Consider the following 23,534-nt stretch of genomic DNA (forward strand, 5'->3'; position numbering starts at 1 on the left):
GTGATTCCCTGAGCTACTTTGAGGAAGGGTGGAGAAGACTGAGAGGGGATATGGTAACCATCTTCAAGTACTTGAAGGGCTGTCATATAGAGGAGGCTGCCAAGTTGTTTTCTGTTGCCCCAGAAGGTCGGACCAGAACCAACGGGTTGAAATTAAATAAAAAGAGTTCCCGTTTAGACATTAGGAAGAATTTTCTAACAGTTAGAGCGGCTCCTCAGTGGAACAAGCTTCCTCGGGAGGTGGTAAGTGCTCCTTTCCTGGAGGTTTTTAAGCAGAGGCTAGATGGCCATCTTTCAGCAATGCTGATTCAATGACCTCAGGCAGATGGCCCTGGTGGTCCCTTCCAACTCTGATTCTATGAAAAACATAAGGGCAACAGGTGAGGGTGTATTATTTGTTACCTTCTGGTAATCCAACATCCTACCTGCATTCATTTCACAAATATGTAAAGTTTCTTGGCTACAAAGATTCAATGGGGAGTTCTCAGGATTGACTTGCACAGAATGCTGTGCTAGAGCTGGATGGCCACTCTGTTCACTCCCTTTTGCATCTTTTTTTTGCAATCTGGTTAGTGATATGCAGTGACAGCAGGCAGTTGTGGTTCCCCTTGACAGGCTTGCTCAGCAGTCTGGTCACCCTGTAAATGAGATAAAAATGGAGAAGTCATTAGAAGTGGGTGCACAGGTTTCAGAAAATGGCTGTGAACAAAAGGGGGAAGGAAAGAGCCTCTGTTGCCACCCTGCCCCAGCACTGCTTCTCAGAGTGGTGGGGAGGAGGACAGACAGGTGAACAGAGTTGCAGGGGGTGGCTGGCCAGGATGGGGAAATGGTGAGTGAGCAAACAGAGGGGGGGGAGATTCCTCCTCTCTGTAAATCTGACTGTGTGGGGAAGAGCTGGAGCCTGACATATGGAGGCAACTGCCCTCAGGACAAGCAAGCAAAGGGAGAGGAGGATGGGATGTCCTCTGTAAGTCGCATGGGCTTGTGCCTGTTTGTATACTAATAACATCATCACTGTTGGCAGGGATGGTGGATCTTCTCTTCTTGGGTCAGACGGAACAGGGCTTTTTTTTGGGGGGGGAGCATTTGTTACTAGAGTTATAAGCAGCTTTAGAAAGCTGTTTTTTTCTTTAGTTGGTAGATTTTTGGGATATTATCTTATTAAAGATTCTAATTTCTCCATGACAGATATTAATAATAGATGTATTTCTCAATGCTTAGTTTTTAGTGGAATCTCTGCACTCCAGCCAGATGGCAATGCTTTCCAACACTCCCATTCAAAGCAATGAAATGCAGAAACAAGAGAGTGCTCATCAGAGGGAGGTAGCCCTGGATACATTATCTGAAATTGCCAATGTTTTTGATTTCCCAGATCTCAATCGTTTTCTCAGTGTAAGTAGATAATACTATATTCCGGCTTTAAGATAAGCTTTTGCAAATGTAGGCTGTGTTTTTGCCTACAGTTTAGGGTTGCTTATATTTGTTAATTAGTGCATGCAGACTTAAGGTTTTTGCATTTGTTTGTGTCTGGGAGGGAAAGGGAAGGAGGCCTCTAAGAGCAGAGGTACAGTGGGGGGAAATAGCTTGGTCAGGATTTCCTTTGGAGACTGTATAGACAAATGAAACACTTATTTTCTGTTGGTAGGAATTTATATTTCCAAATGTCAGTTGTATATTTCTCCATTGTCTTTTCATGCTGGTAAATTTGCAGTTTGTCACATGAACACATGAATATGCCTTGTACTCAGTCAGAACATTGGTTCATCACACAACACATAGTTAAATTGTGGATGTGGTGATGGCTGCCAACTTGGAAGGCTTTAAGAGGATAGTGGACATGTTCATGGAGGAAAGGGCTATTCATGGCTACGAGTAAAAATGGATACTAGTCATGATGCATACCTATTCTCTCCAGGATCAGATGAGCATGCCTATTATATTAGGTGCTTTGGACACAAGCAGGACAATGCTGCTGCAGTTATTTTGTTTGTGGTCTTCGTAGAGGCACCTGGTTGGCCACTGTGTGAACAGACCTCTGGACTTGATGGACCTTGGTCTGATCCAGCATTGCCTTTCTTATGTTCTCAATATTATTGGCTTTGAGTGGCTGTGGCTCTCCAGGGGCTCAGAGAGAGGTGTTGCACAACAGGTACTACCTGGTTGTTATAACTGGAGATGCCTGGGGTTGCACCTGGGACCTGCTACATGAAAACCAGATGCTCTTCCACTGAGCTATGGCCCTGCTTGCCATTGTGAGTAGGTTTACAAATATATTTTAATTGGTATGAAGGAAAGAAATTAGTTTTCAAAGCAGTGGCTATCTTTTCATCTTGTCAGCGGATTCTCCAAGTTCTGTTGCCTGACCTTGCTGCCAAGGCCAGTCCTGCAGCCTCTGTGATCATCCGAACAATATCAAAACAGCTAAATGTAAACCGCAGAGAGATCCTCATCAACAACTTCAAGTACATCTTCTCTCATTTAGTCTGCTTCTGTACTAAAGATGAGCTGGAGCGAGCACTACATTATCTCAAGGTAACATTGGGTTTTTTGTATGATTGCTTGGATCACCTGAACATGGTGTGGTGGGATTATGTTTAAGACATCTTCAGAACTTACTGCAAGCAATGAGTAACCTATTCATTGACCTCAGTGTGCTTAAAATGCTGTGGGTTTGGGATCCTCATTTATATTATTGATTCACGTATGGATAACTCACCATCAAATAATACCTTCTGCTATTCCTAGCTGCATAACCAGAATCCCCTGTTCTTCTTTGATTGGCTCTCTAAAAACAATTTAGAGGTTTTATGCTAGACAGGTAGGACTGTAGCTAGTTCAGTCTTCCTTGCAGGTCTTATATTTATTGCAAAACTCTTAGATATGAATGTGACCTTTGCACTAAGGTCTTTTAAAGATGGTTGTTGAGGTCAGGTTTCCTGGAAAGCTGTTATATGTCACTGTTCCATTCCTAATAATACTAGACTCAGATCTCATTTTTTCTGCTATACTTTCTGTTTTGTTGCTGTATTTTTGGCTGTTGTCGAATTAAGTTTTTTCTTATTAATATTTTACAGAACGAAACAGATATAGAACTGGGAAGTCTATTGAGGCAGGACTATCAGGGATTGCATAATGAATTATTGCTACGTATAGGAGAACATTATCAACAGGTCTTCAATGGCTTATCAATACTGGCTTCATTTGCATCTAATGATGACCCATATCAGGGACCCAAGGATATAACATCCCCTGAATTAATGGTTAGTAGTACTGCTGTTACTGTTTCCTTTGTGTTTTATACAGAGGAAGAAGATGGATTGTGTTTATATTATGAAATACAATGGAGATAAAGTTTAGGGGCATTTGTAGAAGGCTTTTTGGAGAGAAAATCTCAGGAACAAATCAGAGTAGATGAGCTGCTGGTCATATTTCACTTACTTTTAGACTTATGAGGTTGCCTGTTGCAGCACCCAAGCCACTATTGCTCCAGCCCCTGGCCTTGCTCAGTGAAGCAGTGGAAGGAGGGGGGAATGAGACAGCATGGTGCTGTGATGGAATGTCTACTTCCTCGAAGCGATATCATGGCACTGCATGATGTTCTAGGAATTCCCTTATCTCTGTGGTTTTTATCATAGGGATTGGGGGAATTACTAGCGTGTTGCGTGGTGCCGTAACATTACTTTGGGGTAATGACATCATGGCTTCCATATTTCCCCCCAGTCTCCAGTCCCACTAATGTTTTCACCCCACCAGTGCTCCCAGCTGCAACCCTACTTAGTTTTGCTGTGATTCCCTGTGCACTTTTCCAGTTTTTATGTCCATGTGTGAAGTAATTTGATACAGATATTTATACATATTTCATGATTTCAAATAAATCACCCTTGTTAAATGCTGAACTGAAGTTGACCAACAGGTTGTGTTTGAAGACATTATCTCCTTGGTGAACATAGGATAGCTGATCAGTTACCCTCAGGGAGTTACTTTCTCAGAGTGACTATCTGGATAAAAGCAGCCATGTTATCCAGTTTGTTGCAGTCAGCATGAGATGAGAGGACTTTTTTTACCTCAAACTGCTACTTTGTAGTAGAAGGCCAAGTGAATGTCTGTATTTAAGAGGTGAACTTGAATAACAACATATCGTATAAAGATACGATATTAATATTCTGAAGTATTTTAATTATTTAGGCTGGTTATCTACAACCAAAACTGCTGGGCATCTTGGCTTTCTTCAACATGCAGCTGTTAAGTTCCAGTATTGGTATCGAAGATAAAAAGATGGTGAGTAAACCTGCTGTTAATAAGATAGAAAAGACAGAAGCTGGGACTCTCACTATTCCAGGCGATTTTCTTTTTGTCTGCAGCAAATCAGGGTTGGAGGCTAAAAGATTAAAATAGTGTCAGAGTCTGTGGTGTAGTTCCTTGAGCCTTGGTGGTTATATAGATGGCATTTTCTTCTTGCTGATAAATAATATCTTCCAGTTGATATACCGTATATACTCGCGTATAAGCCGAGTTTTTCAGCCCAAAAAAAGGACTGAAAAAGCCGGCCTCGGCTTATATGCGGGTCAATATGGTAGGGGAGGGGAGGAGGGAGGGGGCAACTTACCGCCACCGCTGCCGGGCCCATGCGGCTTCCCCTGGCCAGGAGCGCCCTGTGAGGGCCTCCTGCGGCCGCTGCAAGGCCGCGCGGCCGCCGCCGGGCGCACCTGGCTCCCCCCGCCCTGGAAGGGCCGGAGGAAGCCTGCTGCGGCCGCTGTCGCCGGGCGCGCCTGGCTCCTCCTGCCCTGGAAGGGCCGGGGGAAGCCTGCTGCCGGGCGCCCCTGGCTCCTCCTGCCCTGGAAGGGCCAGGGGAAGCCTGCTGCCGGGCGCGCCTGGCTCCCCCCGCCCTGGAAGCCTCCTGCGGGGGGCCCACCACCACCGCCTTCGCCGGGAGCCCTGTCAGGTAAGCCTGCGGGGGGGGAGGGGTTATAAGCCAACCCTCGGCTTATACGCGGGTGCCTAATTTTTCCCCATTTTTGGGGAGAAATTAGGCACCTCGGCTTATACGCGTGTCGGCTTATACATGGGTATATACGGTAGATGTTCTGTTGGCCAAGACTTTAAGAGTTGGCTTTTATATATTTCCTTCACAGCTTCATTTTTCTGCAGCATTGTAAATCTCTTGATCAGAAGCTACTTTCATACTTCTGAAGCTTGATCTAACTTGACAAAACACTGGGAAATCCAACACTGAAAGTCCTCAGAGTTATTTTTAAAGATAAATAGCCATGCATGACCTCAGTTCAGATAAAAGTAGTGGCAAGGTGTGGGTGGGTATAACTCTTCCATCTCAACATGGTTTTCCTTTTGAGTCCCCCTCTCAGAATGGGAAGGACAGCTATTTTCAGTCCTGAAAGATGAAAGACAAAAAAGCAGCCTCTCTTTGCCTGCTGTATTTTCCATTTTGAGCTGATTGTGTTTCGTTGGTGAAACTGTGCAGGGATAAAAGGGTTACGTTCTCCCTTTGTCTCAAGTGTCATCTGAACTGGGGTCCTGTGCAGCTACTATTTGTATTTCAAAAAGGATCTGGGAATATTTGGCCGTGCTCTTGTTGGCCCCTACACCATGAAGTTTCCCCCGGGATTCTCCTGCTTAAGTGTATTGGGTGTGAACACTACCTCTAGTTTGCAGAGAGCAAACATGAGAAAACTTAGAATGTGGTTGCTTTTATTAAAAACCATAAGGAATCTGTGAAGGTCCATGTAGAAACCAAGGAGATCTTATAGGGTTCTTTTATAATTCCTACAATTGAAAAATCATTTGCTGCTAACCACAGCTTTTCCAGTATGTACAACTTAATTGATTTAAAAGGTTTTTTTCCTCTGTTACAGGCTTTAAACAGTTTGATGGCTTTAATGAAGCTTATGGGTCCCAAGCATATAAGTGCAGTGAGAGTAAAGATGATGACTACCCTCCGGACGGGGCTGAGATACAAGGATGACTTCCCAGAGTTGTGCTGCAAGTAAGGACTCCATGTGCCGAAAGAGTGATTTACAACTGCAGTCAGTGTACTGTATCGTGCATTCTCGTAAATCCATTCAGAGTCCACGGTTGAAATACCTGTAAACAAGTGTGTTACTGATATCCCGTGATTAAGAGGTGTGTGTCCTGGGAAAGAAGTTCTCTGTATGTCACCTGACTTCTTCCCTCCTATTTGTTCTTTTTATTTTAGGGCTTGGGACTGCTTTGTTCGCTCCTTGGACCAGGCTCATCTTGGCTCCCTTCTCAGCCATGTGATAGTAGCTCTCTTGCCTCTCATAAACGTTCAGCCTAAAGAAACTGCAGCAGTCTTCCGTTTTCTTATAGTAGAGAACAGGTATTGCGTTTAAAAGTTTTAATGGGGTTTTCCAGATGGCTTTCAGGCACCCAGAGATGTAGAACGAGCTGCAGTCACATTTGATGTGGATTTTGTTTTTAGACGATACAACAAGGTAATACAAACATTGGCCTAAAAAAAAAAGCTGGATTCGGTGACCTGGATTTCTTTGGCAGATTGAAGAACCCTGCATTATATTTGTAGATTTGCACAACTGGTTTTGCAAATGTTACAACGTTGCATAATTCTGGTTCTGTTATGTGCAGAGGCAATGAAAGTCAAGGGCCTTGAACCATTCTGGCTTCTGATACTTCTGGTATTGTTCACATAATTTTAGTCACATCTTTGCATCCATAAGGCTGAATACTCACTTGCCTAGATAAGGTGGTCTTAATATCACTTTTTATACTGAAAACCTTTTTTAAAAACAAAGAACTGAACCAAAACTCTGCATTTGGGGCAGCAGAGTACTGTGTAGGTCCATCCTGAGACAGAATCTGCCAAAACGCACCTGGCTCTGCCTTGAGTTTAATTTCTGAGGTGAAGAAGTAGAAGGCTATGCTATGACTACTTTAATTTAGTGTATTTTCCTTCTTTATTATTAAGCAAGGCCTTGTACTTCTTTGTAAAGTTCCATAGATTGTGGATTGAATAAGGAATCCTGTCACTGACACATTGCTTTTTTAAAAACTTGTGAGTGGTTGAGGCAACGCTGAATTCCCACTGAATTTGGACCTGGGGGTGTGTTGTGTGGAAGGTTGTGGTTATTACAAAGTTGTATAGACGAAAAGCCAGGGCTTTGTCCCTAGTTGTCTGAACGGGTTACATTTGGTCCATTACATTTGTTTCATTTCAGCAACAATCAACACTTACACTGATATGTAGTATTTCTACTGTATGGTTTCATTGTGACTTTTATTTTTGGTTCTGTTAAAGTTTTATATTTCTCTGGATGTTTGTTTTATTTTGTACATTTTGATCTGTTTTTGTGATACTCTTTATTTTGCTTTTGGTCAGAGACGCAGTGCAGGACTTTCTACATGAAATATATTTTCTACCTGAACATCCTATACTCAGAGAAATTCAAATAGTGCTTCAGGAATACAGAAAGGTATAGATTTAGCTGTATTTTATCTAGTAAAATAAACTGTTTGAAGATGGAAATAGCAGGGCTGTCTCCAGTGGAAATTTCTGCTGACTGCAGTTGGGGAGGGGGTACAGTTTTCAAAGATTTTCCCCTCTGGTTGTTCCTGGGGTCCTCCTGTACATTTCAGAGGGCATTTTGGACTGCAACAGGAGGGGGACAATGAAGACTCACTGACAGAGGTCCCTTCTGCCAACTGAGATTTTACATGGGATCTAACCCAAGCTTATCCTGTATCTGTGATGCTTAAAGAAATGTGCATGTGAACATAAACACAGTGGGCAATATCTTTCTAAACATTCCTCAGTCACCCTTTTTCCATATATTATAAGAATATTATAAGTAATGTGTATCATGCCATATGTGCTCAATGACAGCATTTATACTTTCAGGTGGGTAGCCAAGTTAGCATGTGTTGTATGTGTGTTAAGTGCAATCAATTTGCTCATGACTTATGGCAACCTTATGAATTAATGACCTCCAGACATCTTATCATTAACAGCCTTGCTCAGGTCTTGCAAACTGAAGCTTCCTTTGTAGAGTCAGTCAGTCTATCTCATATTGGGTCTTCCTCTTTTCCTGATGCCTTCAACGTTTCTTAGCAGTATTGTCTTTTCCAGTGACTCTTGTATTCTCATAATGTGACCAAAGTATAATAGCCTCAGTTTAGTCACTTTAGCTTCTTGGGAGAGTTCAGGGTTGATTTGACCTGGAACCCACTGATTTGTCTTTTAGGCAGTCCACATATGGGTTAGTAGAACAAACTTTAAGTCCAATAGCACAAAGACCAACAGAATTTTCCAGGGTAAAAGCTTTCATAATTCAAAGTGTACCTTACAAAGAGAGCTTTGGCTCATGAAAGCTTATACCCTAGAATATTCTGTAGCTCTTTAAGGTGCTACTGGACTCAACTTTTGTTCAGCATTTAGGCTTGATTTCATAGAGAAGATAAAAGGAGAAACTTTAATTCTGGAATATTTTTCTATTTAATTAAAATGATGTATTAGCCTACATTTGTCAGTTTGCTAGCATATTCTGTGTCAATTTACTTGGCAGCTGAAGGCAGAAGGTGAGGAAATGCAGATTGGTTGATTTGGTACCCCTACAGACAGGACTGCTAGAACAGGTTATGTTGTAAGAAATCAAATGCACATTTCATTTCAAAATATTTTACCAGGATACCTGGGATAGTGTTAGAAAGAGGAGATCATTGTTTTGAGGATAAAGATAATCCCCAATGGGTAGCCATGTTAGTCTGTAGCAGCAAAATAAGGCAGGAGTTCAATGGCACTTTGGAGACAAGCAAAATTTATTACAACATGAGTTTTTCAGTGCATTCCTATGCAGTTACTTCACTCTAAGCCCATTGAAATGAACAGGCTTAGACTGGAGAAACTCTTCTTAGGATTGCACTGCCTGCAAGTCAGAGATGACTTCATGAAGTCTTACATGCATCAGATGAACTGAGTTCTGACTCATGGAAGTTTATGCTACTTTATTTTGTGAGAATAAAACAAATGTATTTATATTATTTAAAAATCTGCTGCACTGGTAGTTCAAGAAGTTGTGAGTCTGAAAGAGTTTATTTAAAAAAAAACTTGCTGAGCTTAGTGTATTGAATAATCACTGAAACATGTGCTGTATTTTTCCCCCTTAGGAAACTTCGAAAAGTGCAGACTTGCAGGCAGCACTGCAGCTGTCCATGAGAGCCATTCAGCATGAGAATGTAGATGTTCGGATCCATGCTCTTACCAGTCTGAAGGAAACGTTATATAAAAACCAAGTATGTAAAAATAAGGCTCCGAATCTGATGAGTAACAGCTGAAAATGAATATAAATGCAGTCACCTGCTATTATAGGTTCTGCAATAATGGGGTGAATCCACAATAAATTTTGCAGTTTCCACCTGTTTCCCTGTTCTAGCTGCAGACCCCCCTCGTGTCATTCCACAGGGTCCTCTGTCTCCCAGGAACAGCATTTTGTGGAGATCACTGGGCTGCAGTAGCCAACCTAAGCCTTCTGTATAGCTGGCAACAAATTAGATGAGATAGTTAAATTCTGCAATAGCGTAATGCCCCTAGCTCTGCAGTCTTAGAATGAAGAGAATGATGGGAGAATTCTAAAAAAGTTGGAACTACAAGAAGGAGTAGAGGCATATGAAGAATGACAGTTGAATGTACAGAGAGGGAGAGAATGTATTTATTTACTGTACTTATAGTCCACCTTTCTCACTAAGACTACTTACAGTGCATTCCTAAGGAGAGTTACTCCAGTCTAAACCCATTCATTTCAATGGGCTTAGACTGGAGTATCTCTCCTTAGGAATGCACTGTAAGATTACTAAGACTCACTAAAATTACAAAGTGAGAAAGGCAATAGAATAAAGAAAACAGTATAAGATATGCAGCAAATGGGTTACTAAAATTTTAAAAAGGTGCAGTACTAACAAGATGGTACATAAAATAAACAGTGTAATTCCCTATTCCCTTCATGAAAGCACCCTCCTAGCCAGATCCAATTTAGAAGCAGAGTTGGTTTTTATATGCCGACTTTCTCTACCACTTAAGGAAGAATCAAACCAGCTTACAATCACCTTCCCCTCCCCACAGCAGACACCCTGTGAGGTAGGTGGGGCTGAGAGAGCTCTAAGAGAGCTCTGACTAGCCCAAGGTCACCCAGCTAGCTTCATGTGGAGGACCCCCCCGGTTCTGCAGATTAGAGTCCACCACTCCAGACCTCTGCTCTTCACCACTACCAACCTGTTCCCTTTATAAAAATGCCCCCCTGAACACTGTTTTACCTAATCTCTAGAATGATAGGAAAGTGGGACTCTTCCTGGCCACTTCAAGTAGGCCCTTGATTCCACAAGGCAGAGGCCACAACAGATAATACTCGGGTTAGGGCAGCTCTTGCTCTCATCCCTAGGTGTGCTGTGAAGATAGTATCAGTAAGAAATAAAAGAGAAGAGTAGAAAAGGGAGCTGCTCAGTTTTACTTTATTTTTGGTGCTTGTTGTGATATTAGATATGGAGATATCCACATTTAAGTTTGCCTTTTCCACTTGTTTGAAGACTTTGCAACTCCTGAACCTCAACTATAGCAAAGCTACCTTTTTGGTTTAGTGTAGGGTATGTAATGTTTTTGTTTCTGAATGTAAAATAGCCACATTGTTTTTGTACAGCAGGGAACCCTTTGATCTTTATCAGAATAGCATTCTCCCTTTCTCACTCTCCCAGCAAGGAAGCTAAAACAGAAATACTATCAGAGGTTTTAAAGTACTCATTCATTTTATTCTTACAGTTCCCTGACTTTCTCCCTTTTTCTTGTCAACATTGCTGAGAAAGGTGAGCCATACTAGATAAATTACATGATATTCAGTTACCTGTCACACAGTAAGGGAGCTTGTCGTTTCAGTGTCAACTTGACAAGGGAAGAAAGATTTTTATGTAGTGTGTTCTTTCTCTCTGTCTTTTTAAAGTATCAGTTTCTTAATTCCACCGTAATGTGCATAAGTGTGCTTACAGAGTGATAAGTGGACAATAGGGAGCGTTCCCACAAACACGGTGTAATGCTAGTCAGCGTTGCGACTTGGCTTACTATTGGATTTCTGAGCAGTGATTGGTGTGGTTGAGAGTGAGCTCCTCTAATATATGGATCTGCGTTATACTGAGTCTGACCATTGGGCCTTGTAACCCAGAACACGGGTGGAACTGGCAGCTCTTCCCAGATCCTCAGGCAGAGGCCTTCCCCTGCTCTGCTATTTGAGATCCTTTTATTTGCTTTATTTATAGCCTGCCGTTCTCACTGAGACTCAAGGCAGATTACAAAATTTTAAAACGATGCAGCAGAGACAGTATTAGACATGACACATAAATTATGCAAAAAAAGTAATAACACCACTTAAAAATGCAATAAGATAGTGTAAGTGCAATAAACTACAACACTGTTCTCTTTATGAAAGTGCTGTCCCAAACATTGCCAGTTTATTACAGCCTTTGTAAAAGCGTCCTTCCGAACATTTTATGTATTCTGTGGAATAATAGAATTTGGAGCCTTCTTGACTTCCTCTGGTAGGCTGTTCTGCTTGGTGGGAGCCACAACAAGAGGATCCATTATTAGCCAAAATGCCCGGTTATGATAATTATTTGGGGAATTAGCAAATCAATAACCAGCACTGGGCATAACCTGCAGGATCTAAACCTATGTATATGGGAGTCAAAACCGTGATTCAAAGAATAAAGCCGAGGCAATGGATTTAGTTTCAAGAGTTTTACTTTTAAAAATGTGTGCACAAGCACTCAAATTATCATACACACACCAACATACAGAGTCTAAGAATTAAAGGGAGGAGTAGAGAGACAGTTGCCAATGTGGCAGGCCCACGATGATGGGAAATACTATTCCTGTCTTGGAGCGGAGTTGTCCTGAGTTTCGTGGGCTAAGAGGAATAAAAAGGGGGCAGGGGGGGTCCCCTGCGTGTTCGAGCATGGTTACCCACTCTGACAGAGTGACAGTCAGTATGAAAGGGGAAGACCTAAGATAACATTATGGACTGTAGGGACCCCAGATATACTGTTTTCTGGGGGCGGGGTGATTGGATTACTCCTTCATGGTTCCCGTGTGACAAAAGGTGACAAAGACCCTAATGGTCGGCTGCTGGGGTGAGGCAATGGCAATTTGAGTAAACTATCCTATGTCTTCCGATGAGCCATCAATCATGCTGATGAGGCTGGGGATGGGGGGGTGTTGGTGCAGAGTACGTGCAAGACAGCTTCTTTCGAGATGGCGTCTACTGGAACGGAGGCACACAGGAAAATGGAGTCCTCTGGTTCGCTGGAGGGTTGACCTGGCCGGCATCACAGGATGAATGGGAGCCTTCGTGTCAGTTTCACTGGCAGGCGCGGGAGCCTTCCCTGTAGCGTTTGGGGCTAGGCGCGTGTCTGGAACAGCGGCGGCACACATCTGTTTTGGGTTGCCATGACCAGTCCGGGAGATTGGCAACCCGTTTGCTAACAGCATGGGAAACCAGGTTCCCTGGCTTGAACCTGAGACCTTATATATGCAAAGAATGTCTCTTCTCTCTCCTCCCTCTGCCGTTCTACTGAGGCCTTTCTGCATATCTGGTCGAACTTAACTAATGCCCTGTCACTGTTATATTCTGTGTCTTACCTGCTCCGTGCTGCTGGCTTTCATTATTGGTTAGGAACAGGGAAATGTAGAACACTGTAATGTCACAATTTAAGTTCTGCTAGAAGTAATGAATGGAAAAGCAGAAGCTAGATGCATGACATCTATTTTGGACAGCCATACTCATTTTCTGCAATGTGTGGTTTAGTCCTAAATGAGGGAATTCCTTCTGCTTTGTTTCACTTCCATTGGAATGTTGCATCACACGAAAGACACAAAAATGGTAAAGTGTTGTAACAGAAAAAGGACATCTATAATTTATTTCTACTCTCCCGCCCTTTTTTCCCCTTAGGAGTCACTGATAAAATATGCAACAGCCAGTGAAACTGTTGAGCCAGTTATATCTCAGCTGGTGACTGTCCTCCTAATAGGCTGCCAGGATGTAAACTCTCAAGCACGGCTGCTTTGTGGGGAATGCTTAGGTGAACTGGGAGCTGTAGATCCAGGCCGGCTGGACTTTTCTACAAGGGATGACCAAGGGAAAGGCCCGAGGTTTGTGGTAAGGAGCAATAACATTGACATTTCTCTGATGTCATACCATGCCATATGCTTTTATCAAGGTAATCAGAAATTAAAGTCTACTTATTTATTAAGAAATCCATCTCCTGTTTCCTTCAGTGGTACTCGCATAAATATGTTTCAGTTGCCTATGTAATACATTGTGGTAATAATTGGATAATATTGATTGACTTTTTATATGCGTGGGGGACTTTCTCAGATGAGAGGGGGTTTACCTTCTTCTTAGGCTAGGGGTCGGCAAACCACGGCTCGCGAGCCGCATGCAGCTCTTTGGCCCGTTAAGTGCGGCTCTCCGATCTTGGTTCGGAGCCCCTGCTCTCGTGCCCGCTCGCGCCGGCAGCCGGGCTGCGGAGCCGGCGCACCTGAGAGAAAGAGCGCGAGAGAGCAGGCGAGCGGGCGCGCTGTCTCTCCCCCCCCCACCGTGGAGAATGGCCGGGTCCCCCTTTCCCTTGCCCTCAATGGTTGGGAGGCTAAAGCCTCCCCTCTAGCCGCGCGATTGCTGGGTGGGCAGCTCGGCGGTTCCTGGCCCGCCCCACCCGCCTATCAGCTGTTGGGGGGGTGGGCTTCCTTTGGCAGCGCGTCCCCGGCAGCGGCGCTGGGCTGCGGTGCCCCGCCTTCTGCGGCACCGACTCTGTTCCCCCGTCGTCTTCTGGGCCTACGGGTCCCTGTAGGGAAGAGGCACACTTTGGAGCCAGCAGGGGCTTGTCTGGTAAGTGGAGGGTGGCGGGAAAGCCCCGGGGCGCGGGGTGGGGCCCCCGACCCAGGACACACGTAATGGTACAACTCGGGGTCGTCTGCTGAAGCTGGAGGGTGGGAGATTCAAAACTGATAAAAGGAAGTATTTCTTCACACAACGCGTGGTTAAATGGTGGGACTCCCTGCCCCAGGAGGTGGTGATGGCTGCCAACGTGGAGGGCTTTAAGAGGGGAGTGGACCTGTTCATGGAGGAGAGGGCTATCCATGGCTACTAATCAAAATGGATACTAGTCATGATGCATTCCTATTCTCTCCAGGATCAGAGGAGCAGGCCTATCATAACAGGTGCTATGGAACGCAGGCAGGACAATGATGCTGCAGTGGTCTTATTTGTGGGCTTCCTGGAGGCACCTGGTTGGCCACTGTGGGAACAGACTGCTGGACTTGAAGGGCCTTGGTCTGATCCAGCACGGCCTTTCTTATGTTCTCATGTGTTTACTGCGTTTGTGAATCTAGCGAAAAGTTTGCTCACATTGTTCACATTAAGTGTTTGTCAGTCATTGTCATGATTTAATTTTATGGATACCTTACTTATTTTTTTCCCTCCTCAGAGGCCATGTCTACCCACTGGCTTTCTTGGCGGTAGACCTGGACTCCGAGGAGGGGAAAAAGTCCCCCTTCAGAGGCCAGGTCTACCCATTGGCCTCTATGGGCCTCCAGAGGCCGCTAGGTCTACTGCCAAGAAAGCCAATGGGTAGACCTGGCCTCCCAATGGGACTCAGCCAGGTCTACCAGTAGGCTTTTATGGCGGTAGACCAGGCCTCCAGACGAGGACTACGGACGGGCAGGGGAAAATGGCAGGGGACTTGCAATTTAATTTTTTTCAATAAATAAGATCACTATTAAGTATGATATCAAGTTTTATTCAGTGTACCTATAGTTTAATTAAGACTTAAAACTTTAATTAAAGTTTATTAAATTAATAAACAGTGTACCTACCTATATAGTTTAAATTTAAGAAATTTGGCTCTCAAAAGAAATCTCAATTGTTGTACTGTTGATATTTGGCTCTTTTGACTAATGAGTTTGCCGACCCCTGTCCTAGGCCTCCATAGGAAAGGGGGTATCTACTGTGTTCTTTGTAAGGCAGTCAGTCCATCTTTATTACAGCCCACAAGTTATACGGAAGCAGAATAAACAATATTAATAAATTTATAACCTAAAAACTTTGTAAAGCCCTTTCCTGGCTGCCTCCAGGGTTCTCAGTGTCAGAAGAAGAATCGTCTTGGCTGCCATGTTTCCTGACTTTGACCAAAAGCACCATGACTTTCATTAAAAGTCTTGGTGCCTTTTGAGAATACCATTTCTATCAATTTCTTTAATTCTAGTTTGGTATTTGACTTTAGTAGTAACAAAACTGTGAGGATATTAACAAAATTCATCATCTAAGAAATCTACCTTCCTTTTTCCAAGACGGGCGTTGAAGATCCATATTTTGCCTATGGATTGTTAATGGAGTTGACAAGAGCCTTCTTGGCTTATGCTGACAATGTTCGGGCTCAAGATTCTGCATCATATGCTATTCAGGTAAGGAAAATGTGTTGTGTTTGTAATGCATGAAGAAAGTGAAGTATAAATGCCTTTATTTTTAAACTGATGTGACTTTCCTCTTCCATTTTATGTGGAAGAGGGGAACACATAAACACACGAAGCTGCCTTATATTGAATCAGACCCTTGGTCCATCAAAGTCAGTATTGTCTACTCAGACTGACAGTGGCTCTCCAGGGGCTCAGACAGAGGTCTTTCACATCACCTACATGCCTAGTCCCTTTAACTGGAGATGCCGGGGATTGAACCTGGGACCTTCTGCATGCCAAGCAGATGCTCTACCACTGAGCCACAGCCTTTTGCATGTCTGTCCCAAGAAGTGCAGTCAGTTTTTAGATGTGGATTCCATTTCAAAATATGTGAAAACTACTGCCTTAAAACAACAGTAAATACAATAAAACAGCAATGTTCTGGATTCAAAACAACTTAAAAAGCACAACAATACCATTTATGTTGGACTTCTGGTTTAGAGCACTTCACCTACATAATCTGAAACCGTAATCCTTGAAACATCATGTAAAATCGGCTTTTGTTATACTCATGTTGCAGATGGGGGCTGAGGTTAGAGAAAATGTGTGGTGTAAGGCTACCTAGTGAATTCACAGCAGAGGTGGGATTTCCTGTATCACAGGTCACTCGCTATTTTAACCACAGCACTGTACCAACTTACAAAAGAAAAGTCTCTGTTCTATGTCTGGACTTGAATGGTAACATGATTGTCCTACTATATATTGAAATAGAGAGGGAAGGCAGCATGGTATAGCCCGATCTCGTCAGATCTTGGAAGCTAAGCGGGGTCAGCCCTGGTCAATATTTGGATGGGACACCAAGGAATACCAGGGTTGCTATGCAGAGGAAAGCAATGGCAAACCACCTCTGTTAGTCTCTTGCCTTGAAAACCTCATAAGGGGTTGCCATTAGTTGGCTTTATTTATTAAATTTATTTAATAAATTTATTAACATTTATTAAAAAATAAGGTAAATTTTTCTTTAATGTTTGAAAAATATCTAGCTAGAAGATAAAAAAATACTGTAAAGCAAGTGTTAGTACCAGCTACCCTCTAACAATAGAGGGTTTTTATTTAAAATGTCTTGTTTCCCAGGAATATTTTATGATGGATAAATAACAAGCCTGTTAATGTCAATCCTTCTTCTTTTTTCAAAGGAGTTGCTATCTATTTATGATTGTAGAGAGACAGCCACTGACTGCCCAGGTTCCAAACTTTGGAAAATGTTTCCTGATCATGTTCAGGAAATACTAGAACCACATTTACATACACGGTAGGTAATACTGTATGTTCACACTCTTAATTTGTATTTGTGGCTAGGCAACTGAAAATGAAAGAAGTCCGTGAAAATTTAAATGGCTATAAAGGTCAGCGCTTACCTATACCTCCCTTACCATCTCATTTGAGAGGTAAAACGAATCAGTAGACCGGGGATAAACATATGCCGGTTTTCAGAATAACCATTAGGACTCTGATATGAAGTTACTTTTTATATATATAGCTTTAAGCTGTGTTTTGTATAAATTGGAGGTCTGTGAGGAATAATGAGAGAATAAATAATTAGAGAATTCCTTTTGTATCACGGTAGTGTGAGTCTGCAGCACTACTGTGATTTGGGACTTGATGCATAGCTTCTAGCTTACTGATCGTAGAGCTCAAAGCCTAACGTGGCAGTGGAGTTGCCCTGATTGCTGAGCTTCAAGACTAAATGAGCAGGAAGCTGTTCATTTAGTTCCAAACTGGAGGAATAAAGCATAACAAGGGAGGTAGGAAATTGAGTTTGGAAATCCATGCCTCATTGGTACGAATCCTCTAACCCTAATTTTACCCCCCCCCATCCTCACCATTCTGAAATATAAATCAGAATCAGATCCTGCCTTAATGATTTGTCTCCCCCCCCACCCCCACACACAGCTCTTTTAGCTTCATAATGATCCCATTTAAAAGCTTGTCACCAGGATTGGGAGTAATGTTAGGGTATTAACAGAAAGGAATGCATGTCTCACAGTATATATCCCTCAACCCTGATTTCCCACTCCACATCTCTGTAGGCTATTATGATTTCAAGCAGACCAGTGTCTTTTCCCCCCATTTAATGTGTCTGTTTCACTTGATAGGTGTAGTATAACTAATATATACCTTCCCCCCTAAAGATAAATGTTCAGAACTTGAAAAGTCATGCCGTTGATGCTAGAACATTAGGGATTCACTGTGCTTTGTCTTCTGTTAAAGTAGTAATACCGTTAACCAGCTTTGCAAATTACATTTACAGATACAAAAGTTATCAAAAGGTTGTTAACTGGTCCAAGGTGAAGAAACCGATTTATTTAAGTAAACTAGGCAAAAACTTTGCAGAATGGTCAGCAACCTGGGCTGGTTACCTTATAACCAAGGTAAGAGTAAGAAGAATATACTTCAGTGGAGGCACTTCATGATGTTTCTTGTCTTCTGTGTGCTGAACACGTGCCTGGAGATGGTAGTGGGCTGGATGGGAATGACTAAATCGATGCTTAGTCCATACAAGATGGGAGATATTATTAGTTGGGGGTTCTTTATATCAGGATGGTAGATTATTGCCTGTTCTGGGATGGGATGGCATTCTCCCTGAGGTAGCAGTTGTGAAACTTGGGGTGCTTTGAGGTTCAGCTGCCCGGGTTCCTAGAAATGCTGTTTGGCCACCTTCAGCTGCATCTTTTGAAAAATTACTACATTTGTGCATGCTTTGCTTACCCCAGCCCTTGATTACTATAATGCACTCTAAGTGAGGATGCGCTGGAAGAACTCTTGGAAACTAGCGCTGCTTCAAAACACAGAAGCAAGGGTGTTAACAGGAACGTGGCACATCATTTACATTAATCCTATACTAACAGTGCTAAACAGAGGTGCACCCCTCTGTGCACCTCTGTTTAGCACTGTTTAGTGCCTGATGACATTTGGACCAGCAATAGCAGAATGATGGAATTCTGCTTAGGATTGCATTGTAAAAGAGCTACATTAGTTGTCATTCTGTGTCCTGAATCAATTTGAAGTGCAGACTGTGCCTTTTAAAGCCTCATACTGTCTGTGTCCAGAGTATCTGAAGGACTTACTTTTCCCATATGAATCTGATGCCCATCAATTGAGATTTTCTAGAGGTTCTTCTGAGGTGAGGCGGCTGGGATGGGGCATTCTCAGAGATACTGCCATACCTTTCCCATTCTGTGGGCATCTGTGCTGAGATGCTTCATTGTTCTGTTCTGCTCTTAAATGCCATATATTCTTCCTGGACTACTGGTTTCCCTTGTGTTGATTTTTCAGGTAGAAATTGCTGCTACATATTTTTGGTTTTTAAGACTTAAATTGCTGCTGTATATTTGTAGCTGCTGCTGTCTTCTTTGATTAAATTAATTGTTAAAATGTTTGTAAGTAGGATTGAATGCTAAGAAAAGCAGGGTATGCATAGTTTGAATTAAATAAATACAGTGTTTCACCAACTACGTGAGCAATGTAAACTTTGCATGCCAAAAAACGTATACTGAAAATACAGTTTTTGTTACAGGTGCGATATGATCTTGCCAGTAAAGTTTTCAACTGCTGTGGTATTATGATGAAGAATGACTTCAAAGTGACCATTTATCTTCTTCCACATATTCTTGTTTATGTCCTTTTGGGATGCAATCAGGAGGATCAGCAAGAAGTGAGAGCCCCATTGTGTATATATTTATAAAAAGTACTAAAAATGTATCTCCGTGAAAGTCAATAGACGTTACGCCAGAATGTATGAACTGCTTTCCTCAGCAAAAGCTGCAGTTTCCCATACATTCCATCTATGAAATACTCCAGGGGAGAAAAATACTAACTAGCAGTATGCCTACCCGCAAAACTGAAACACTTCCTTTTAAGAAATGTAGGAAATGTACCTTTTGCGCTGAGCTTTTTGCTGACAACTACAGCCTGTGCTCTCTCTCACTTTAAATTTTTGAGTGGAACGTGTAAGCGCCAGCATGATTCTTTTGTGTAAACACTCAATGAATTGGTCAGCAATCTGTTTGCAGGTGTCTTTTTGAAAGCGTAGGTGGGATTATTTAATATTTTTATTTATTTTGAAAATTATACATTGCTTTTTGACTAACAGAGGCTAGAAACAATGTCTCTGTATATAACAAACATTTAAAAAGTAAAAACTTGCCAATATCACTACCATACTCAAAATAGAGCAAGAGGCAGCATATAAATAACTTCCAAGAGCTACAGATCAATGGCATGTCCAAAAACGTTTTACGGTCCTCTCAAGAAGGATCTTGTATATGAGTGGATCTTGTATATTTATGATGGGAGGGTTTGAGGGAAAAGTTGCATACTCTTGGCATCCTGTAATTATAAAATCTTACCATGAGTCTTCTCGTCTTTGTTTATAATATTTATTTTCTTTCTGAGCAACAGTTCTTTTATTTTAGCTTTATTTCAGTTGCTCTCTATTCTGGCACCAAATCCAGTAGAAACTGAACTAACTAGCATTGTGTTGCTGTATCAGTTATTGGGTTGGCTTCCACATCCCCGCTTAGTAAAAAGGGTGGGGGACAGCAGGCAGCCCATTACTGCAGGGAGGGACTGTGCTGGTGGCTGGAGGCTGCGCAGCAGCGCCACCTCCAAAGGAGGATTCAGCCCCCTCCCTGAAGGCAGAAAGCTCCATAGTGTTCCACAGGGCTACACCACCTAAAAAGGTGGTGTAAATACAAGTAAGGGCAAAGGAGGTGTTCCTGGCCTGAAAGGGGGTTAGGAAGCCGCCTAAAGGCAGCTCCGCCCTCAGAATGCGCCCCCCCAGGACAACGGTGCATGGATGTGCGCCGGCAGGAGGCCGAGCTGGTGTTCCAGGGCTGCGCTGCCACGGCCGCGCTGGGAGGCCACCATCTGCGCCCCAACGCGGGCGTTTGCAGAGGCACAATTGGCCTGGGTGCCAGCGCAAATGGCGCAGACGCTGGCACAAGCCCTTCTATACCGCCGAACAACTTTCGCCTTCCCAGGTCAGGAAAGGGCTGAGAGTCTCCATGGCTACCCACATCATGTTACCATGGCTTATTTCCTGCTAGTTGAGGTTCCCGGTGGTTCAGGAAAATTGGCATTCGGCAAAACCATGTGGAAAGTTGGCTTAAACTCCATGTGCTCCTTTTCAAGTAGTTCTCATCTGACAAGTATAATGCATAAACCTGTCCTGACCCTCTTTCTGAATTGTTTGAACGTTTAATAATACCAGTAAAAATGTCTGAACATTTTAAAATGACATTATCCAGATTTATGGAGAAATCATGGCTGTTCTGAAAAATGACGACACCGGTGCAAGGCGATGTGAGGACAGTGCCTCGGATCTGAGTCATTTAAGCACCCAGACAATATTCTCCATGCTTGATCATCTAACACAGTGGGCTAGATATAAATTCCAAAAACTTAGTGCTGCAAAAGCTGCTAATAAATCAAGTAAAGACAGCGCGGAGTTGCAAGGTTGGTGCTACTGTCTTGTTTCTGTTACTTGAAATATTAATTGCGGGGGAAGGGCTGATGAGGGCAGAAAGACAGGGTTACATTTTGTAAGTAAACAATTGTGATGTGTCCATCTAAACTAGGCTTTAAAAACCAATCTGATAACACAGCTTACTGCATATGATATACAGCATGTTCACCCACAAGAAATTGATTATATAAGTTATACATTTATTTACTTCATTTGTATTCCACCTTTTGCCCCAAGGATGTCTGAAAGTGGCTTTCATTGTTTTCCTCTCCTCCATTTTATCCTTACAAAAACCCTGTGAGGTAGGTGAGGCTGAGCAGGTGTGAAAAGCCCAAGGTCACCTGCCAACCTTCCACGGCAGAGTGGGGCTTAGAACTGGGATCTCCCAGATCCTAATCCAGCACTCTAGCCACTATACCTCACTGGCCTATAGCACAGCTTTCAAAATCCTGATAGGTGGAGTTGCTGAGTAGTTAATTTACAGGCACTTGGTTAAATTGTTCAGCACTAAGGTGGTTAGTACTGGTTATGTTCTTTAAAATTAAAGTTAATAGTTGATTTTTCCTTTTTAAGATACTAATGGTACATGCAGACTCTTTAAAAAAATCCTTTGGTAGAGATATAATTTTGAATCCCTGTGTCGTTTTTCCATTATTGGTTTATTCATATCTCCATTATTTCCTACATAATATTGCTTTTTTAAAACTGTTCCAAAAACCATACAGTTACTCTTTTAGCTGTCTTGACTGGAGCAGCATTTGTATAATTCTCCTTACCTCCTTCCTGCTGACAATAAGTGTGTGCTTTGTGAGCTTTTTCTGCAGCTCACTTTCCATGAGCTCCTGTTTCTGCTATTCTCCACTTCAAGCCTCTTCCTTTTGTACTTACTCTTCTCATGGGTCCCTGTGTTTCTGTCTACTGCAACTCTTGGTTTTCCTGTCCCCTAGGACCTATTTAGAATTCCTCAGCTGTCAACATAATTGTTTGAATTGGATTGCTTGAATTTTTTGTAGTAATAGTTTCATTCCTCAGTAGTTAGAATGTTCATGAGCATGCTATAATATTGAAGCAACTCGATTGATCACCAACAGTGACTTCATTGCCACAAAATTTCTTACCTGATTACATCATAGATTATTTGCAACAATATATGAATTTAGTTTTTACGTCTTTAACTGTTTCATCTACAATGCTGTTTTTAATTGCATGCATCTAAAACTGTGTTTGTTCCATAGCACCAAATGAAGAATATGGAGAATATCAAAGCGTAGTCCGCTTTCTTGACCTCATACCTCAGGACACACTAGCTGCGGCTTCCTTTCGCTCCAAAGCATACACAAGAGCAGTGATGCACTTTGAATCATTCATCATGGAAAAGAAACAAAACATTCTAGAACACCTTGGATTTTTGCAGGTTTAGTGACTTGTTATATTGTAGAACAATAATTGAATGTGTAGTTAAGTAGCTTTAGTTTGCTACAAAAGTGACCAGTTACAATGTTTTCACTGACTACAAAAAATGTAATATATCTTTCTTAATAATGAAAGTGTTTCAATTACTTTCATGTGAAAATAACTTAATAAAGGCTATGCCATAGTTTGCATGACAGGCAGGATGTGCTAAAGGTGGGGGGGAGTTAACTGCACTTTAAGTATTTATATAATGCGTTTTATACAGACAGAAGCATTTGATTTTTTTTACTACTTTGTTGATATGCTGAGGACCATTTACTAGCAAAGAAAATGGGTACTCTCCCATCCTAGAGCGAGTTAGTTCTCCCACCTTGTTCTGCTAGCAGGGCTGTCTTGATGATCTTGCAGAGTCTTTTCTGTTTCCATTAGGAGGCAGATCCCCCCCACTCCATGCCGTGCTCACTGCTCAGAAGCTGTACTTCTCCAGAGCTCTACTCTTTTCTCCATCTGTCACTTATTCTTCAAGGGAACAAACTTGTCAATATGACAAAGAAGGTGGCAAAATTATTTTCACTGTAGCTCCCTTGAGTTTATTATTTACACAGTAATAAGGGTACACCACTTGAGTATTGGAAAAATTCTTCACAGAGGTTTTAGTTGAGAGTAAATGAAACACTGAATGCCTTGCTGGCAGAATACACAGAATCAGTGTTTATTTCCAACGGTCATTGTTTTCCCTGTTCATGCAAAGAAATTGTATGCTGCCATGCATGAGCCAGATGGAGTGGAAGGAGTAAGTGCAATACGGAAGGCAGACCCATCGCTCAAGGAACAGATCCTTGAACATGAAAGCATTGGCTTGCTGAGAGATGCAACAGCTTGCTATGACAGAGCAATTCAGCTGGAGCCTGACCAGGTAAAATATAAACCAGATTCTTATGCTTCTTTGTTCATTTACATTTCCTTTAAAATCATATATTGTGGCTTGCCTAGAAAACATGCACACATCCCAGCTTTACTTCTACATGCTGTAAAAATTAAGTTCTTATTTGTTGGCTAACAGTCCACTGGACTGGACATTTAGATAATGGTCTTGCCATTGTTAGTATTTGTATAG

At 42.4% G+C, this 23,534-nt stretch overlaps 1 protein-coding gene across 1 annotated transcript in view; it reads left to right on the forward strand.

Annotated features, from left to right (window-relative positions):
- ATR (ATR serine/threonine kinase) overlaps nt 1-23,534 on the forward strand; it is a 61,091-nt gene that overhangs the window by 15,390 nt on the left and 22,167 nt on the right. The window contains exons 14-29 of the mRNA XM_056849664.1: nt 1,221-1,391; nt 2,337-2,531; nt 3,074-3,259; nt 4,185-4,277; nt 5,870-6,000; nt 6,211-6,354; nt 7,372-7,465; nt 9,156-9,281; nt 12,977-13,183; nt 15,373-15,486; nt 16,674-16,789; nt 17,789-17,909; nt 19,055-19,192; nt 20,787-20,994; nt 22,240-22,418; nt 23,169-23,333. Coding sequence (XP_056705642.1) covers nt 1,221-1,391; nt 2,337-2,531; nt 3,074-3,259; nt 4,185-4,277; nt 5,870-6,000; nt 6,211-6,354; nt 7,372-7,465; nt 9,156-9,281; nt 12,977-13,183; nt 15,373-15,486; nt 16,674-16,789; nt 17,789-17,909; nt 19,055-19,192; nt 20,787-20,994; nt 22,240-22,418; nt 23,169-23,333 — 2,388 coding nt within the window. The remainder of the gene's footprint in view (nt 1-1,220; nt 1,392-2,336; nt 2,532-3,073; nt 3,260-4,184; nt 4,278-5,869; nt 6,001-6,210; nt 6,355-7,371; nt 7,466-9,155; nt 9,282-12,976; nt 13,184-15,372; nt 15,487-16,673; nt 16,790-17,788; nt 17,910-19,054; nt 19,193-20,786; nt 20,995-22,239; nt 22,419-23,168; nt 23,334-23,534) is intronic.

The sequence above is a fragment of the Euleptes europaea genome, chromosome 5 (assembly GCF_029931775.1).
Source record: "Euleptes europaea isolate rEulEur1 chromosome 5, rEulEur1.hap1, whole genome shotgun sequence".
Lineage (NCBI taxonomy): Eukaryota > Metazoa > Chordata > Lepidosauria > Squamata > Sphaerodactylidae > Euleptes > Euleptes europaea.